At 55.4% G+C, this 16,125-nt stretch overlaps 1 protein-coding gene across 1 annotated transcript in view; it reads right to left on the reverse strand.

Moving 5' to 3' along the window:
• Positions 1–1,049: 1,049 nt before the first annotated feature.
• Positions 1,050–16,125, reverse strand: part of PBX4 (PBX homeobox 4) — a 41,838-nt gene continuing 26,762 nt past the window's right edge. Inside the window, exons 3-8 of the mRNA XM_059063401.2 lie at positions 8,240–8,484; positions 7,772–7,962; positions 7,376–7,511; positions 4,399–4,526; positions 3,894–4,038; positions 1,050–1,422 (exon numbers count right to left, since the gene is read on the reverse strand). Of these exons, the coding sequence (XP_058919384.2) occupies positions 1,336–1,422; positions 3,894–4,038; positions 4,399–4,526; positions 7,376–7,511; positions 7,772–7,962; positions 8,240–8,484 (932 nt within the window). The 3' untranslated portion in view covers positions 1,050–1,335. The remainder of the gene's footprint in view (positions 1,423–3,893; positions 4,039–4,398; positions 4,527–7,375; positions 7,512–7,771; positions 7,963–8,239; positions 8,485–16,125) is intronic.

Genomic DNA, 16,125 nt, shown 5'->3' on the forward strand with positions numbered 1-16,125 from the left:
AGGGCCGGCACCTCTCGCCCTCCCACTGGTGTGGGTACCTCGGGCACCGCCCACCCTGCACCTCTGCATGCTCCCTCAATCACCTCCCCAAGGTCTTGTCTTAAGGCACCGTCCCCAATGGGATGTTGGCCGTAAAAGGGAATGAAGCACTGACACGTGCTGTATATAAAATGGTGAACCTTGAAAACATGCCGAGTGAGAGAAGCCAGACACAAAAGGCCACATGTATGATTCTATGTATATGAAATGTCCGGAACAGGCAAATCCACAGAGACAGAAAGCAGATGAGTGGTTGCCAGGGGCTGGGGAGGTGAAATGGGGAGTGACTGCTCACGGGGACGGGGTCGCCTTTTGGGTGGGCTGTACAACAGCCTCGACTGGTCGAGACCCCCCCAGGATGTGGGTTTGGGGTTGCCAAGCAGCCTAACAGCTCCTGCTGGCAGGGACGGGGTGAAGAGCAGCTGGGAGGGCTCAGTGGAAAGGTCACAGATGCAGGGGGAGGTCCCGATGGCTGTCCCCCGCCGGCCCTGAAGGTTTGCAAGGTAGTGAGGGGAAGAAAAGAAGTGCCAACTATGCAGAGAGCCAGGCTGGGGGCGGGCTCGCAAAGCAGCGCCAAAGAGACTCGAGCTGAGGGGCATCGCGGGCACAGGGCTGCAAAGATGGGAACTACCTAAGAGGGACATCCAGGAGCCGGGGGACTCGGAACGCCGAGCCTTGTGCGGCAGGATTTCAAGAGCACGGATGCAGGAAAGTGCTTGGGAAGTTTATCGTCTTTAAGGACATTTCAGCTGAAAATGGTAGAACTTGTATTAACGGAAAAAAGTGCCAAACCAATTCCCAGTAAAATTCTGAGCTCACAGCAGACTCCAATCAGAACCGCATGAAATGACGCAGCAGAAGAGAGTGTGGAAGGCAGTGTCTGGGCGAGTTGGCGCACGGACGGACAAACGAGCAAACAGTCACAACCCGCCCAACTGCGCAGCTGCAGCCCTGCACCTGCGTGGTCAAGCCATCGGCAGGAACAAATCTGGGAGTGAACGACATCGAAATTAAAATCAGTCCAAAATTGTACTGGGAGAATTTGTGCCAAGTCCTGGAGAAACAATTCAGCCTTAACCATAAAATTACTATAAAAAAAACCCAAACCGAGCTGGCAGAACGAGCAGTGTCTCCGCCCATCTCAAACCCCGGATGACAAGCAAAAGAGGGTACCGGTGTCGCCTGCCGTCGGCTCAGGGAGCGCTGTCTGCTGTCAGTTCTGGGTTTTCTGAGGAAACGTGAATTCCAGGGAACCAAGACAGGTCACACCGTCCTCTTTTCTGCTCAGCCCAACGCTTAACTAGATGCGTCTGAGGTGACACTGCCGGGGTCTCCAACAGGTGAAGCGGTCGACATTCGCCTCACCTGCCAGCCGCCCCTGGCCTGAAAAGACAGAGACAGAGAGTCAGAGGGGGACGGGGGACAGATGACCCATCCGGCCCCCGCATCCCTGAGGCGGCCTAGAACATGCTGAGAACCGTGAGAGGAGCCAGGAGATGGGGCAGGGACAGAGGGGTCAGTCCTGGGTCACAGCTGGCCTTGCACAGGACTGTGCCTCAGGAACTGGCCTCCACTGGCCGGGCTCTGGCAAAGGACTGACGGGGCACCGTGGCACACACTCTGAGGGTGAGGGAGACCCAGGCAGGCCCGGAGCTGACGGTGGTCCCCAAAACATCGTGGTGAGACGTGGTGAGCAGGAAGAGGCTCAGGAGTCCAGCAGGACGCGGGCCTGGCTGGGAGTCAGGAGGGCAAAGCCCATGGCTGCGGGTGTGTGGGCTCTGTCCGCAGGGCGGGGATATATCGGGCACATGTGACCCTGGGATGTTTGTCCACAGGAGCCCCCCACAACGGAAACCACTACTGTCGGTAGTGGTTTGCAGCCCATGAGGGCAGGGTCTGCAACTCACAAGCTCCCCTTCACCTTCTTCATTCTTTTTTATTTTATTTTAATTATATATTTATTTTATTTATTTGGCTGCATTGGGTCTTCGATGCTGTGTGTGGGCTTTCTCTAGTTGTGGAGAGCGGAGTCTACTCTGTTGCAGCATGCGGGCTTCTCACGGCGGTGGCTTCTCTTGTTGCGGAGCACAGGCTCTAGGTGCGCAGGCTTCAGTAGTTGTGGCTCGCGGGCTCAATAGTTGTGGCTCACGGGCTCTAGAGCGCAGGCTCAGTAGTTGTGGTGCATGGGCTCAGTAGTTGCAGCACTCGGGCTCAGTAGTTGTGGCACACGGGCTTAGTTGCTCCGCGGCATGTGGGATCTGCCCGGACCAGGGCTCGAAACCGTGTCCCCTGCATTGGCAGGCGGATTCTTAACCACTGCGCCACCAGGGAAGCCCCATTCACCTTCCTCATTCTTGAACTTTCCTTAACAGGCTGAAGCCTCCTGCCTGCACCCTCTAGCCCTTCCAACTCCACAAGGCCCAAGACCCTTCTCCTCACCCCCCATCCCATTCCCCCCTCCCCCGCCTCAGCTATTACCTCCCATGTGTCCCAAGGAGCTGCCACAGAGGACAATATTGGGCAAACAAATCAAGAGAAATGCCTTCAAGGGCTGCCTCATCATGTGACACAGGGACACTGAAAGGCCAGCATTGCTCCACCCACCCTCCGTCTGAAAGCAACTGGGACAAGGATACTGGCCTCAGGGGGACACACTCTGCCCTTGGATGGACACCCACAGGCCTATGATCCCAGAAGGAGAACACGAGTGGTGAGGGGAGGGGTCCACTCGCAGGCCTGGGAGGTGACAGGCTGGGGCCCAGTGTGGGACTGGGAGCCAAAGGGCAGCTCGGGGCTGAGGAGATGGCTCCCAGCTGGGGTGACCTCAGCTCCTGAGACCTGCTCTCTGGGAGAGCATCTGTGCCTGCCCAGGGCAGGGGCCCGCGGCACAGGTGGGTGTCCACACCACAACCCCAGCCTTCCTGCTTACTATGTGGGGTTGACAGGACCCCACGTCACAGTCCACGGAACCCTCACCCCGATTCACTCTCACACGCTCACCCATACTGTGCTCGAGGTGCCGAGCCCTGGGCAAGGGCAGGGCCGGACGAGCCGGGCCACCTGGTGGTGTCAGAGCACTCACCCTGCTCAGGTGCTCATTATGGGCTGTGGGGTTGCCACAGTGACGGGATGCGCACGGGAGGCATCCATTCCCTGAACCTTTAAGGGGGGCTGGGGGTAAATGGGTGGGGGGTCAACTCCGAAGGAAACAGGTGGGCTGTGTAAGGCCCTGCCCACTGCCGCGTGGCCTTGTCACATCTGCACCTGCGCAGCCTCTTCAGGGCCCCTGTGGCTGTCAGTGGGAGGCCGAGAGGCCCCAGGGACTGTGAAGAGGAACGATGCCCTCTGATCCTGGCTGGCCTGGCACGTTGCCCCAAACCCTGAGAAAGTTCCTGAGGGCACGTTCCGAGACAGCTGAGATCCATGGCTCATTTTCTTCCCAGATCTTCACTCCGGCCCAGCTCGCACCAGCCAAGCGGGCAGCCAGGATGGTGAGGTAAGGGTCTGAGCCCAGTGGGGCTGTACCTTCAGACCGTCAGGGCCTCGTCTGCCTACCCTTGCCTTCCTTCTCCTGATGGGTACAGACACCATCGGGGAGGGAGGGCTCCTTCCTAATAGGCGACGCCCTCAGCGGCCATCGAGTCCGGTGAGGCGTGAAGGTCTTTGCCGAGTGGGGCGCCACAGAGCTGGGCTCTCTGAGGCGGCTCCGCCAGCCCGCATTCGTCCCCATGATGGACTGAGACATGGTCGACGTGGCCGGTTCCGAGGACCCGCCACCCACCTGGGCTCCACATCAGCCCTATCACTGAGTCCGGGAGCCCACAGGTGTCCTTGGGATTGTGCTGGAGACTCACCCGGCCCAGAAGGCTGCCTTCCCCAGGGGCGGGCGGGAGGGAGGCCAGCGTCTGCAGGGTGATACGTGTGTCGCTGGTGCTGGTCATCGGAAAGGGACCAGAGGAACCGGGAGGGGCGGGAGGGGTCAGGACCAATGCTCCCACCCTGGGAGTCACAGTGACTCCTCAGGCGGGACCTACCAGCCCCCCAGCCAGGAAGAGGCTGCGGAGGTGACTCCTACGGGGCTCCCTGCCCCTCCCGCAGCCCTGCGTGGGTGGGGAAAACAGACTTTTGGTAGGAACTTTCTGTCCGCACAGCACCTGCCCAGCCTGCCAGGGTGTATTGACTTCACCGGGATAATCACTAATGGGAACAGAAACCTCACAGTGTAAATTGAGAAAGAGGCATGCGCAGGGACCACTCTACTTCCCCAGATGAAGCTCAGGGGGCCCGGCCACATGAGAGCGACTGACCCTGGGCTGGGCAGCCTTACTGACTGGAGCTGGGCCTCAAAGGGCAGCTGGCCTGGCTCCCGGGCCCCTGACGTCGGTGGTGTCCTCTGCCACCTTACCTGTGTAAACGGTGGCCTCTTCTTGAAACTTCCCCATGCTCTTTTTATACCGGATTCTTTTGTTGCCGAACCAGTTGGAGACCTGTGGACAGGCAGAGATGGAAGTCACTGGAAAAAACTGACCTAGCGATGAGACGCGATGTGGACAGACCGCCGGGGGGGAACGTCACTGAGTGACAACGCGTGGCCCTGGGGCTGGGTGAGAGGCCGGGACTGAGAAGGTGGTGCTAATGAACTGTGGGCCCAGGGAAACGTCTGCAGTGTGTTGGTGACACCCTGGATCTGGCGTGGCTCATAGGAGGTGGGGGAGCTGGAAGGAAAACAGGCATGTGTGTGACACACTCAGAGAGACGAGTGTCTGCTCACTGCAGCGGCAGGCAACAGACTGAGTACTGACGCGGGAGATGCATCAGTTACATTTCTGGGAATGCAATTTAAGCAAAGAACACAGTCGAATCCAAAACTTATCAAACGATAAGGACCACCTGACAGGGCAGGGGAAGGAGCTGAGCACTGAGCTGAGGGCCTGTTTTTAGTCCCCAGAGTCAGTTAGGGAGGGAGCTGCGGTCACATGCATCCTGTAAGCAAGGGGCCGGCCCAGGGCCTAGAGGTCTGAGGCCAGCTCTGACTGCAAACCTGCACCGAGACCTCCAGGGCAGGGCTTCTCCCTGTGGGTCACTCTCTCGGGGGGCGTCCTGGGCACTGAGGGTGCTGAGCAGCATCCCTGGCCTCCACCCACCAGATGCCAGTAATGTCCTCCCCTCCCCCCGAGAGCTGTGATAATGAAAATGTCCCCTGGGGGCAGAATCATCTGGGTGAGACCCTGGGCAATGCCTTCCTAAGAGCATGGAGACATATCCCAAAGTAAGGCGCCTGGCCCTGCAGTGAAAGCTATGTATTTTAATGAACAGAAATAAACAGTTGAGTAACGTGGCAGGACTGTGGATGGAGGACTTTTCTCTAAATGTCCCTCCATAATCCTCTCAATGTCAGCCATGAAAAGACAAAGCCCCACGTGTGCTCCCTGCTCCTCGACTCTCCCGCCCTCGCTGTGAGGGCGACCTGTTCTCAACCAAACCAGGTGAGCACTAGGTTCCCACTTTACCTCCAAGGAATGTGCCGACACGTCTGCGTGGGACTAAGTTTGCAGAAGAATGGCAGTGAGCAGTCTTGCATGTTGAATTCAACTGGCATTTTAGAGGGACAAAGAGCAAACGTCCCGCGTGGGTGAGGGAGGGCGGCTGCCGGGGAGCTGGTCCGGGCCGGGGTCCACCCTCTCCACGGGGTGTGTCCCGGCACCTCGTGCAGGAGTGGGACGCCCTCTCCGCCACCTGTAGCTCGGAGCCACTGGCCACTCCCTGCCCTGTCACTCTGGCCCCTTTGGTTCGTACAGCTGCAGCCGCCTGGGTTTCTGACCATCACCCTGACCTGGGCTCAGCTCCCTCGCCCTTTCCCTCTCGGGCCTCCTCACCCTGGAGATGAGCTGATCCTGTCCTGAAAACGTCTGTTGCCTCATCTGCAACCCCCTTTGCCCTAATGGTGCTTTCCCTCCCCCGCTACTTCCTCCTTAGGCGAACCTCACAGCCTACACGACATCTGTATCCCAAATTCAGAGCCCTCCCTCAGCTGTCAGCCATTTCCAGCTGGAGGACCCGCCAGAGTGGGGAGGGGCTCCCAGCGCAGAATTCTGCTGCTGGTGGGTGGGGTCTCAGGGCCCAGGCCACAGAGCAGGAGTCACTGGAATGTGGCCGGTGCCTTTCAAACTTTTGTTTGCAACGAACCCTCTCCGGAGACAAAGTTGAGACCCAAGACCCATGTGCTCTCTGGGGGTGCCAGGGCTTGAAGTGAATCTGGCCGTTTTCAGACAAGTACTCGTGGTGACAAACAAGCTGCCGTGCCTCCCGCTTCTTTTGGGCCTCGAAGCCCCAGAGGTGCAGCCCTGACTTCAGCTCCAGCCAAGGGTGCTGAGGACAACGCGGCAGTTCCAGGGTGAGTGAGGTCTCATGTGACCGGGACACCTGCGAGGCTTTGCTGCCTGTGTGACCCTGCGGGGCTCCTGAGTGCCCCTGTCTCCAGGCCGCTGCTGGACTGGGCAGGGACCAGAGCAGAGGGTGGTGACGGAGGGCACAGGCTGACTGGGCTGGAAACTCAGGCCCTCCAACTGCACAGTGGGAGCAGCCCTCCCTGCAGCCGGGGGCGTAGCCTGGTCCTGCCGCTTGCTCGCGGGCTGCCTGCACTTAACCGTTCTCACTTTAAAGCCTTCGGAAATATTTCTTGGGTTTTCGTCTTAGCCCGGCCACCTTACCCCAGTTCCAGCGAGGACAGTGGTGGTTCCGACCACCAAGTTTGCCAAGGTTGTCCAGGTCCCTTCTCCGACCTGCACCACCATTCCGCCTCTGGAGCCAGGTGTTGTCTGTCTTGTACCCCAAGACACACACACTGGACTGTTTGAGAAACAAGAAGGCAATGCACACGCCTGAATTTATCCCAGGATAACTGAATCGGTACTTAAGCACAAGAGCGGGTCTATCACTTTAAGTCCTAATTTTCCTCCAAGTTCTTTTTCTTCTCCTAAGCTCATACCCCACCCATCTGACGCAACACAGCACCTCCCTCTCTTAGGAGAATATTAAATCCTAACGACTACAATCCACTGAGTACCTCGTGATACACTCTGTGGTGTCGCCTCCAGGGCCGCACACACCACACCAGTCGCCTCAGGAGTCCCCACACCGGGTGGGTGTGGCTTCCCACCTGAGGCCCACGTTCATAGCCCAGACCCGGGACCTGAGCCCAGTCAGGTCGACTGGGAGCCTGCACGCCCGGCTCCCGCGCCACACATTTCACCAGCTTCCCTGGGTGTCCTCCTCACTGGGCTGAACCTTCCCTCCCTTCTGGGTTCAGGGAGGTGTGGCAGGAAAGGACTGTCACCTGGGACACCGTGACGCCACCCTTCCTGGCCGGCTCTGCTTTGCCTTCTTCACTGGGGTAAGGGTTGCTCAAATGGGAATAAAAATATTCATTCAGCACTTCCGTGGCTTGCTTGCTGAAATTCTGCCGCCTACGCCTGTGAAGACAGACAGCCTCAGCCGGGGATCGTACTTGGGGCCTCATCCTCATCTCTGATTCTCTAGAGGTTGTAACAGCAGCAGTCAGCACTTCAGCCGCCTTCCAAGAGGCTGTGTGAGGGCTACACCCGCAGCTGTGGCCACAGCCCCTGCACAGGCTTGGAGGCCCCCAGAACTTAGACCCAAGCCAGCACTGACTCGGTTCCTCTTCCTAAGAGCTGACCCTGGGGTCATAGGCCAGGGGTAGGTAGGGCCTGACCTGGCATCGAGGAACCTCGAGCGCAGGGCCATCACGGCCTCGCGGGTGCTCTGCTTCAGCTGCATCTGGACGCTGTTGAACTTGCCGTGGAGGACGCCCGCCACGTGCTCGATCTCCTTGGGCGAGACAGGCCTTATCCTGCTCTGCTCCCGGAGGAGGCTGGCGACATGCGTGCTGAACTCACGGCAGGCCTGGGGTGGGGAGATGAATGCCAGCCGGTGACTCTACCCAGCAGGCTGTCCCGGCGCTCCATGTGGGGCCAGCCACCTGCCCCCTGAGGCTCCCACACAGGCTGGCTACTGAGGAGTGAAAGCAAAAGGCTTCCGGTAAAATCGGCCACCTTTGCCATGAGACCAAGTGTGTGGACTCCCTGCTCTGGGCCACCAAAGGCAGGCAGTTAATGCTCCACGTTTTGCTTTGACAAATGCGCATTCACATGACAGAAACTCTTCCGTGCAGAAAGATCACCTGTTCATATTTCTCTAGCTCAGAGTGGTAAATCTGTCGGATCTGGGACCGCTTGGCCCTGTAGCCAGAGTGCTCAAGGCCATTGTCATTTGGACAGCCACCTGGTGTTGCTGTGTCGGCTGCCACCTGTGCTCCTCTTCGTTGCTTCTCCGGCCTGCACACGCCCTCGGCCAGCAGCATGTCATCCAGCTTTAGGAGCTGAGCGTCGGGGGGACCCTCTTCCAGAATGCCACAAATGTTCAACCCTGGGTGAGAGAGGACAGACTGAATCAGTGTCTGTTGTCGGAATAAAAACAACCACAACAGAGTGCTAGCACTGGCTTCGTGTCTGAATGCTTTTCACGGAACCCTTGAGGGGAAAGGAAGACTTCATCTGACAACAGACATTGAGTAACCCCCTGGGACGCTGGTCCAGGTGCCGCGCTTAGGAGACCAGTCCGGGTGGCGGGAATGCAGGGGGCACACCGACCACAGCTCGCAGCCCACAGTTGGGTGTGTGTGGGGGCCCGCAGGGCAGGGGCAGGGTGGCACTGGGTGCTGGGAAGCCTGAAGCCCTGCACCTTGTCTTCAGATGGGAGAGGAGGCACGTTCCAGACACACGCACTAGCACAGGCAGGGATACGAAGGCTAGTGGCCACCTGGCTTCAGGCAAGGCCGTGCTGCTGTGCGTCTGAAAATGAGCCCCCCAAAACCGAGTTCCCTTACTGAGTTTGACTAGTTTCTCTATCTAAAACTTTATTCCCTTTCTTGTCCCCTTTGACCTCAGTCCTGTGCTAACTGAACACTAATCAATCAGTCAGATGACTAAAATAGCTGTTGTTGATTACATCGTTAACGTGCTAAAATTGCTATTATAGATATCGTCATTAATGTACAAACTCAGGTTATGTCTCCAGGACAAGATGAGCTAACAGACCCCTAAGCCATGGACCCACCTGGTCAGTGAATCATAAACCAGAGACATCCTGATTCCCGAAACTATGATTAAAATGTCACAAGATGATGATTAATTCCAGCCTCTCTGTTCTTCCCCTTAAAAAAAAACCCCCAAAAAACCCTCACTCAAAGACCAAGGTGGAGTAGATCGGAGGCTTGTCTCCCACTCCCTTGCTTGGCGCCCTGCAATAAACACTGTACTTTCCTTCACCACCACCACCCGGTGTCAAGAGAGTGACTTTGCTTTTCAGGCAACTGAACTTTGGTTTGGTAACACGTCTGTTAGGTCTGTTTGTGTTTCCTGTGTGTGTGTTGGGGGGAGGGTTGTTGCTATAAAGTCAGAGAGGAAAAGACTGATCCAGAGGTGCCAGAGAAGATGAACTAACCCACCGAGAGATTTTTATTTATTTGTTTGTTTGTTTGTTTATTTATTTATGGCTGCGTTGGGTCTTCGTTGCTGTGCACGGGCTTTCTCTAGTTGCAGCCAGCGGGGGCTACTCTTCGTTGCAGTGTGCGGTCTTCTCATTGTGGTGGCTTCTCTTGTTGCGGAGCAGGGCTCTAGGCGCGCGGGCTTCAGCAGTTGTGGCTTGCAGGCTCTAGAGCGCAGGCTCAGTAGTTGTGGCGCACGGGCTTAGTTGCTCCGTGGCCTGTGGGATCTTCCCAGACCCGGGCTCGAACCCGTGTCCCCTGCATTGGCAGGCGGATTCTTAACCACTGCGCCACCAGGGAAGTCCCCCACGGAGAGACTTTAAGCAGAGAAACAAGATGATTGGCTTTACAACATGGAGAAGCCACCGCAGCTGGACTGAGAGGGTGATGTGCTCGAGGGCAGGACTGGACGGGCAGTGGACGGGCAGGGGAGGCAGTTGGGGGGAGCTGCTTCTGTCCGAGGGGATGCAGGTCAGATACAGGGTGGCCAGAGGGCGAGGCCCCAGAGTCCATGACCACCCGATGTGGGCGTGAGAGAAAGGAAGAGGCTGTAACCACTCCCACATTCGCCCTGGAAGGTGCCACTTTTTTCCCAAGCACAGCACACAAAGCAGCAGGCGGGCACGTGAAAAAATGGCATCAGCCTGGTCCCTGACCCAGCTAAGCATGAATGTCCAGGTGGCTGCGAGGTAGCTGCTTCCTGGGAGCTGGGGCTGAGCTGACCAGTTTGGGTGGGAAACAGGTATTCATGAGTCATTGGCATGTGGTGTGTGGGAAATCCATACGTATCCACCTGTACCTGCAGCTACACCTATGAGAAGGCCATGCCCCTGAATACTAGAAAATCAGCATTTCAAGAACAGGCAAAGGAGGAGACGGAAAGAGTTATCGGGTAGGTGGAGGAAAAACCAGAAGTAGTCACAGAGGGATGAAAACATGGTCTTGGTCATTAGGGGAACACTGCTAACCTCTGCAAAAGCAGGGTATGGTGGGGTACAGCCTGACTAGCAAGTTCCGGAGGAGCATGGGAGACACGCAGTGCAGGGAAGAGGCTGCTGCAGCGGTTACAGAGCGAGCTCGGGTCTGAGGAGGGCGGTCTTGCAGGACCTGTGTCTTCTTTGCTTTTTTAGTGACAGAAGAAACATCTGTGGCTACAGAAGAAAAAAGATTGCGGGGTGGTTCCTGATGGGAGGCAGGGAATGGAGAAGGAGGTAATGATATAGGATATCCATCTAGCTCTGACTTTCTGGAAAAACAAAGTTTAAAGTGTTTTCTTGGAAACAGGCTCTCAATATTATCAGCTACTAACTGACTCAAGTGCTCAAATAAAAATTGAGTTTAAGGACTTCCCTGGTGGTCCCGTGGTTAAGACTCCATGCTCCCATTGCAGGGGGCGTGGGTTCAATCCCTGGTCGGGGAACTAAGATCTTGCAAGCTACATGGTGCAGCCAAAAAAATAAAATTGAGTTTAATCCTATCATATGGATATTTACTCATTAATCATGTGCCCTTTTTTTGTTCTCTATGTAACAGGTTAACCCTTTCTGTCAAAAACTCACCAGTGAAAATTGAAGGCGCTCGAGAGACATCCTTGCAGGAATTTGCATCACATGCAGGGACCTTTACCTCCTTACGTTTGGGGACCCTCAACTCACCCAAAGGAACGCTTGCTGCTTAACTCAGTCCCACTGGGTTATAATGTGGCTTTTTCTGAAAGAACTCAAGGAAAAGTGCCCCTTTTATCAGTTGCTGGCCTTCCAGTTCAGAGACCCAATTCTCTAACAACCTCACTTGGTCTTCAAGAAGCACCAGATGTCAACGCTGGGCACTCCTGGACAGAGCTGACCTGTGCTGCCTGATCCCCGTAAAGGCCCACACGCTCCTAACCATTCCTAACCCAGAGTAGATAATGGACGTCCTCCTCCCTCAGGCCCTCTGTGTGCGAATCCTATTGACTCAAACTCCACGATCAACCCACCATCCATCCCCTCCCTTAATGTCACTGCTGGAACCCTGCTGCGCTGACCCCTCTCCTGCCCTCCGTGACCTGTGAGGAAACCCCGCCCCTCTGTGCACACCGGAAAGCCGACTACCTTCAGACACTGTGCTCATCACGCCAGTCTTTTGTTCAGAGACTTCAACCAGGGCCTGCCTCCACCTAAATTAAAGCCTAGACTCTGACACCTCGTACTCAGGGCCTTTCGTGACAGCCTTCCAAACCCACCTTCATGAACTTTCCCTCTGCTGGGCCCTTCATGGCCCTTTGCAGCACAGCAAATGCTCTGCGACCGTCTCAGGCTTACTCGGCAGCTCGCCCTGAGTACCCGTGGTTGCGGCTGGGGCTCAGGAGTGACCTGAGAGGGACACACAGCACCCCGTCCCGCCCCAGAGGGCCCCCAGCACACCCTGACTCCCGGGCTGGAGAGGCCACCTCCACAGCTTCCATCACAGCTTCTGTCATTACAATTAGGGGCAGGAGTGGTCCAGGCTGGACACGCGGTGGTGGGGGCATGTGCACACCTGTGTGTGTTCATGCGTGTGTGACTCTGGGCTGCTCAGGGGGGCGTGACAGTCTTTCATTCTTTTTTCTCGGCTGTGCCACGTGGCTTGTGGAATCTCAGTTTCCCGACCAGGGATTGAACCCGGGTCACAGCAGTGAAAGCGCCGAATCCCAACCACCACTAGACCACTAGGGAACTCCTCTTTCGTCCTTTTATTTATCCAACAGTAAGCATCTGAGAGTCTATCACAAGCCAGGTACCCAACCAGGTGCTGGAGATTTTAAAAAATACACCAAAAAACCACGGGACTTACTGTCCTCAAATGAAAGCTCTCAAATTACAAAGAGAACACCATTTTCTCATATCTCTTTATGGGGTATGTGTGGGTGCGGCCTTTTTTGGAGGGGAGGTTCAAAATGCCGATTAACACAGAAAAAGCACATATCCTTTGATCTTGATCAGAACTCTGCTCTGAGAATTTACCCTACAGGAACACTGACCCCTGTAGATGCTGTATTTACAGGACACACATGACCACCCCGTAACTGTGAAAAACCAAAACCGCCCAGATGCCCGTGAATAAGGAGACAATATGCCTGTCATACCCCAGGCCCTGTGGTGTTAACAGTGCATATGTTATGACCAGCATTCATGAGCTACAAGCTTTGTTTCTTTAAAGCTGTATATTTTTGCGGACGTATGTGTATGAGGAGAAGCAAAACTTAAAAAAGTTACCCTGTGCCTTAGTCACCAGGACCGGTCCCAGCTGTGGACATGGCCATGCTGAGCGCCTTCGCCTTCTGTCAGCGAGCGGCCCCTTGCATGCGGCCCTGCCTCTCCCTCAGCACCGCGCATCTGTCTCCCAGCACACTGTCCCTGCCTGATTATGGTCATTAGACACTCGTTACCGTCAATTACAACAAGCTCATTTCCGGTCCCAGGGCCCTCGACTGGCAGGTGGGAGGCTTTGCAGACCAGGAGATCAGTCAGGGACTGTCAGTTGGAGACACTCAGAAGAGGTGGTGGGATCTAAAACAGAGGCACTTCCCCCCAAACCACCAAATTTCCTTATGTTCCCAATTTGCTGTGGGTAAAAAACTCCAGTAAACCAAACAAGGAAGTAAAATAAAATTATGAATATCAACACATTACGTTTTTTCTAAGAAACAATATGGAACTGCTATGGACTGAATTGTGTCCCCCGAAATTCACACGTGGAACCCCCAATGTCTATGTGGAATAGGGCCTGTGAGGATGTAACTAAAGTCCAATGAGGGGCTTCCCTGGGGGCTCAGTGGTTAAGAATCTGCCTGCCAATGCAAGGACACAGGTTCGATCCCAGGCCTGGGAAGGTCCCACATGCCATGGAGTAACTAAGACCGTGAGCCACAACTGCTGAGCCTGTGCTCTAGAGCCCGCGAGCTGCAACTACTGAAGCCTGCGTGCCTAGACCCCATGCTCCGCAACGAGAGAAGCCACCGCAATGAGAAGCTCACGCACCGCAAGGAAGAGTAGCCCCTGCTCGCTGCAACGAGAGCCTGCGCACAGCAACAAAGACCCAACACAGCCAAAAAAAAAAAAAAAAAAGTTCAGTGAGGTCATAGGGGTGGGGCCCTAATCCATAAGACTGTGGCCTTCTAAGCAGAGGAAGAGAGACCTCTTCCTTATTCCATTCCCCTTGTGAGGACGCAGCGAGAAGCCATCTGTTTGGAAGCCAGGAAAAGAGCCCTTACTGGGAACTGAACCAGCCCAAGAAAATAGTAAACCAATGAGCAGCTGTGCTCCAATAAAACTTTATTTACCAACACTGTGGTCTGAAACCCTGTTTGTTCCACAGTATGTGTGTCACAGAGCCTAACATGGGTCTGAGGAAGAACCTACATGCATACAGGTCTGGGTAGGTCAGCACACCTCTGAATCACTGCCTTCAGGTCCCCCCTTTCCTTGGAATCCCCTCTGGATCCTGCCCCTTCTCTTGACGGTTTTCCTTCTGTGGGTGCAGTATGAAGGATGAGATTTTAGCTTGTTTTGTTCAGTCCTAATCTAGATCAGGACCCCTTGAAAGGTGGTGTCTGGTTTGCCCTCCGTCTACGGAAAGGCCAACACAGACAGAGAGGTTGCACATAGAAACCTTTATGGCAATGTGACAGAGTAATTTCACATCTGTTGAATCTAATGAGACTTCTGGGTTTTTTATTTGGCTGCTCCGTGTCTTAGTTGTGGCATGCGGGCTCTTAGTTGTGGCATGTGAGATCTAGTTCCCTGACCAGGGATCGAACCCGGGCCCCCTGTGTTGGGAGCACAGAGTCTTAACCACTGGACCACCAGGGAAGTCCTGGGCTTATCCTTTTGTATGCCTGCTTCATTTTTCCTTTCCTTTTCCTAGTTCATCTTGCTTGTATTTCGCACTGGTACTGGGCGGTGCTGAGCCAAAACCCTGTGGCCTGAGCAGACAGTGGCTGGGTCACTGCCGGAGGCTGTGGGTACTTCCCGGAGATGCCCGGGCCCCAGGTGCGAGCTCTGGGTGCGGGACAGTCCAGAAGTGACCCTCCTGACACATTTGTAGGAGGCCTGCCTCCCTGCACATCACTATGGTCATCAGTCGTGGGGCGGAGACAGTGCTGCCACCTGGAAAGAGCCTGTGAGGGTGTCCTGAGTTCCAGAGATGAGATGCCGAGGGAAAGCCCTGTGCACAGGAAAAAGACTCACTGCAGGCGCTCCCATCGAGCAGACACAGAGATGCTAAGTGAGGAAGAGGGGGCCAGGACCGGGTTGTAAAGGAAGGGCAATCCATTCTCGTGGGAAGATCTATTTAGCGAGGAAGCGAGGCCCTTCAAACCCCGAGGACGCCAGCTTGGTGGCACCACAAATGTGGCAGGAACCCAGACTGTGGGCACTTCCCTCACAGAGAAGGCAGCCCACGTCCCCCAGCCCAGGAATGAACACCTCAGCCGAGGCAACAGCATGGGAACATATCCTCAGAGACCCACCTGCCTGCCCGCCCACCCTCTTCCCTAGGGACCGTCGCTGTCTTGTTCACTGCCTTGGCTCTGGTTCCTGGAACGTTCCTGGCCTCACAGAATCATGGCCCAGAAATAGGAACTTGTGCTAAGAAACCTCTCCTCAAAGGCCACCAGGACATGTTATGGACCAGTGCTACCAGGCCCTCAAGGAAGAGAGGGCCCCTTTCTGCAACAAACTGTTTCAGAGAAGAGACACGGGAAAAGCCACCCACTCGCCAGACGGAGAACTCAAGGCAGGACTTCATGGGGAAGTCACAGCCCAGCACAGTCATGACCAGAGCCGAAACGGCAAAACAAATGACCAGCAACCCGAAGTCAACAGCATGTGTGCGTGTACATGCACAAACATACGAATCATAACCGAGAAGATTTATCTCTGAACATAGGTGCTTCCAAAATCTGTCAGTAAAAATCATCAACGCCGGGGCTTCCCTGGTGGCGCAGTGGTTGAGAATCCGCCTACCGATGCAGGAGACACGGGTTCGTGCCCTGGTCCGGGAGGATCCCACATGCCGCGGAGCAACTGAGCCCGTGAGCCATGGCCGCTGAGTCTGTGCGTCCGGAGCCTGTGCTCCGCAACGGGAGAGGCCACAACAGTGAGAGGCCCGCATACCGCAAAAAAAAAAAAAAAAAAAAAAAAATCATCAACGCCAATGAAAATCAGTGTAAATGAATGTAAATGAAACCTATCAACGTAAAGCATCACAGTAACCACAAGGAGAAAAACGATAGCTCAAAAGATGCAAAAAGAAACGAACTGATTAAAACAATACCCATTAATGATAAAAACCCTTAGCAAACCAGGAACAGAAAGAACCCTCCTTAATCTGACAAGGGGCATCTCCCTAAACCACACACACACTTGGTCTTACTGGGGACCCTTTAGAGGCACTACTTCGAGCGAGACATGGGCAGGCTCTGTCCTGTAGGTGTTGGTCGAGCGGATGGGACCAGAGCCCGGGAAGGGACAGATGGGCAAGGTAAAGAGGGGAGATGT

This window comes from Kogia breviceps, chromosome 4 (assembly GCF_026419965.1).
Source record: "Kogia breviceps isolate mKogBre1 chromosome 4, mKogBre1 haplotype 1, whole genome shotgun sequence".
Lineage (NCBI taxonomy): Eukaryota > Metazoa > Chordata > Mammalia > Artiodactyla > Physeteridae > Kogia > Kogia breviceps.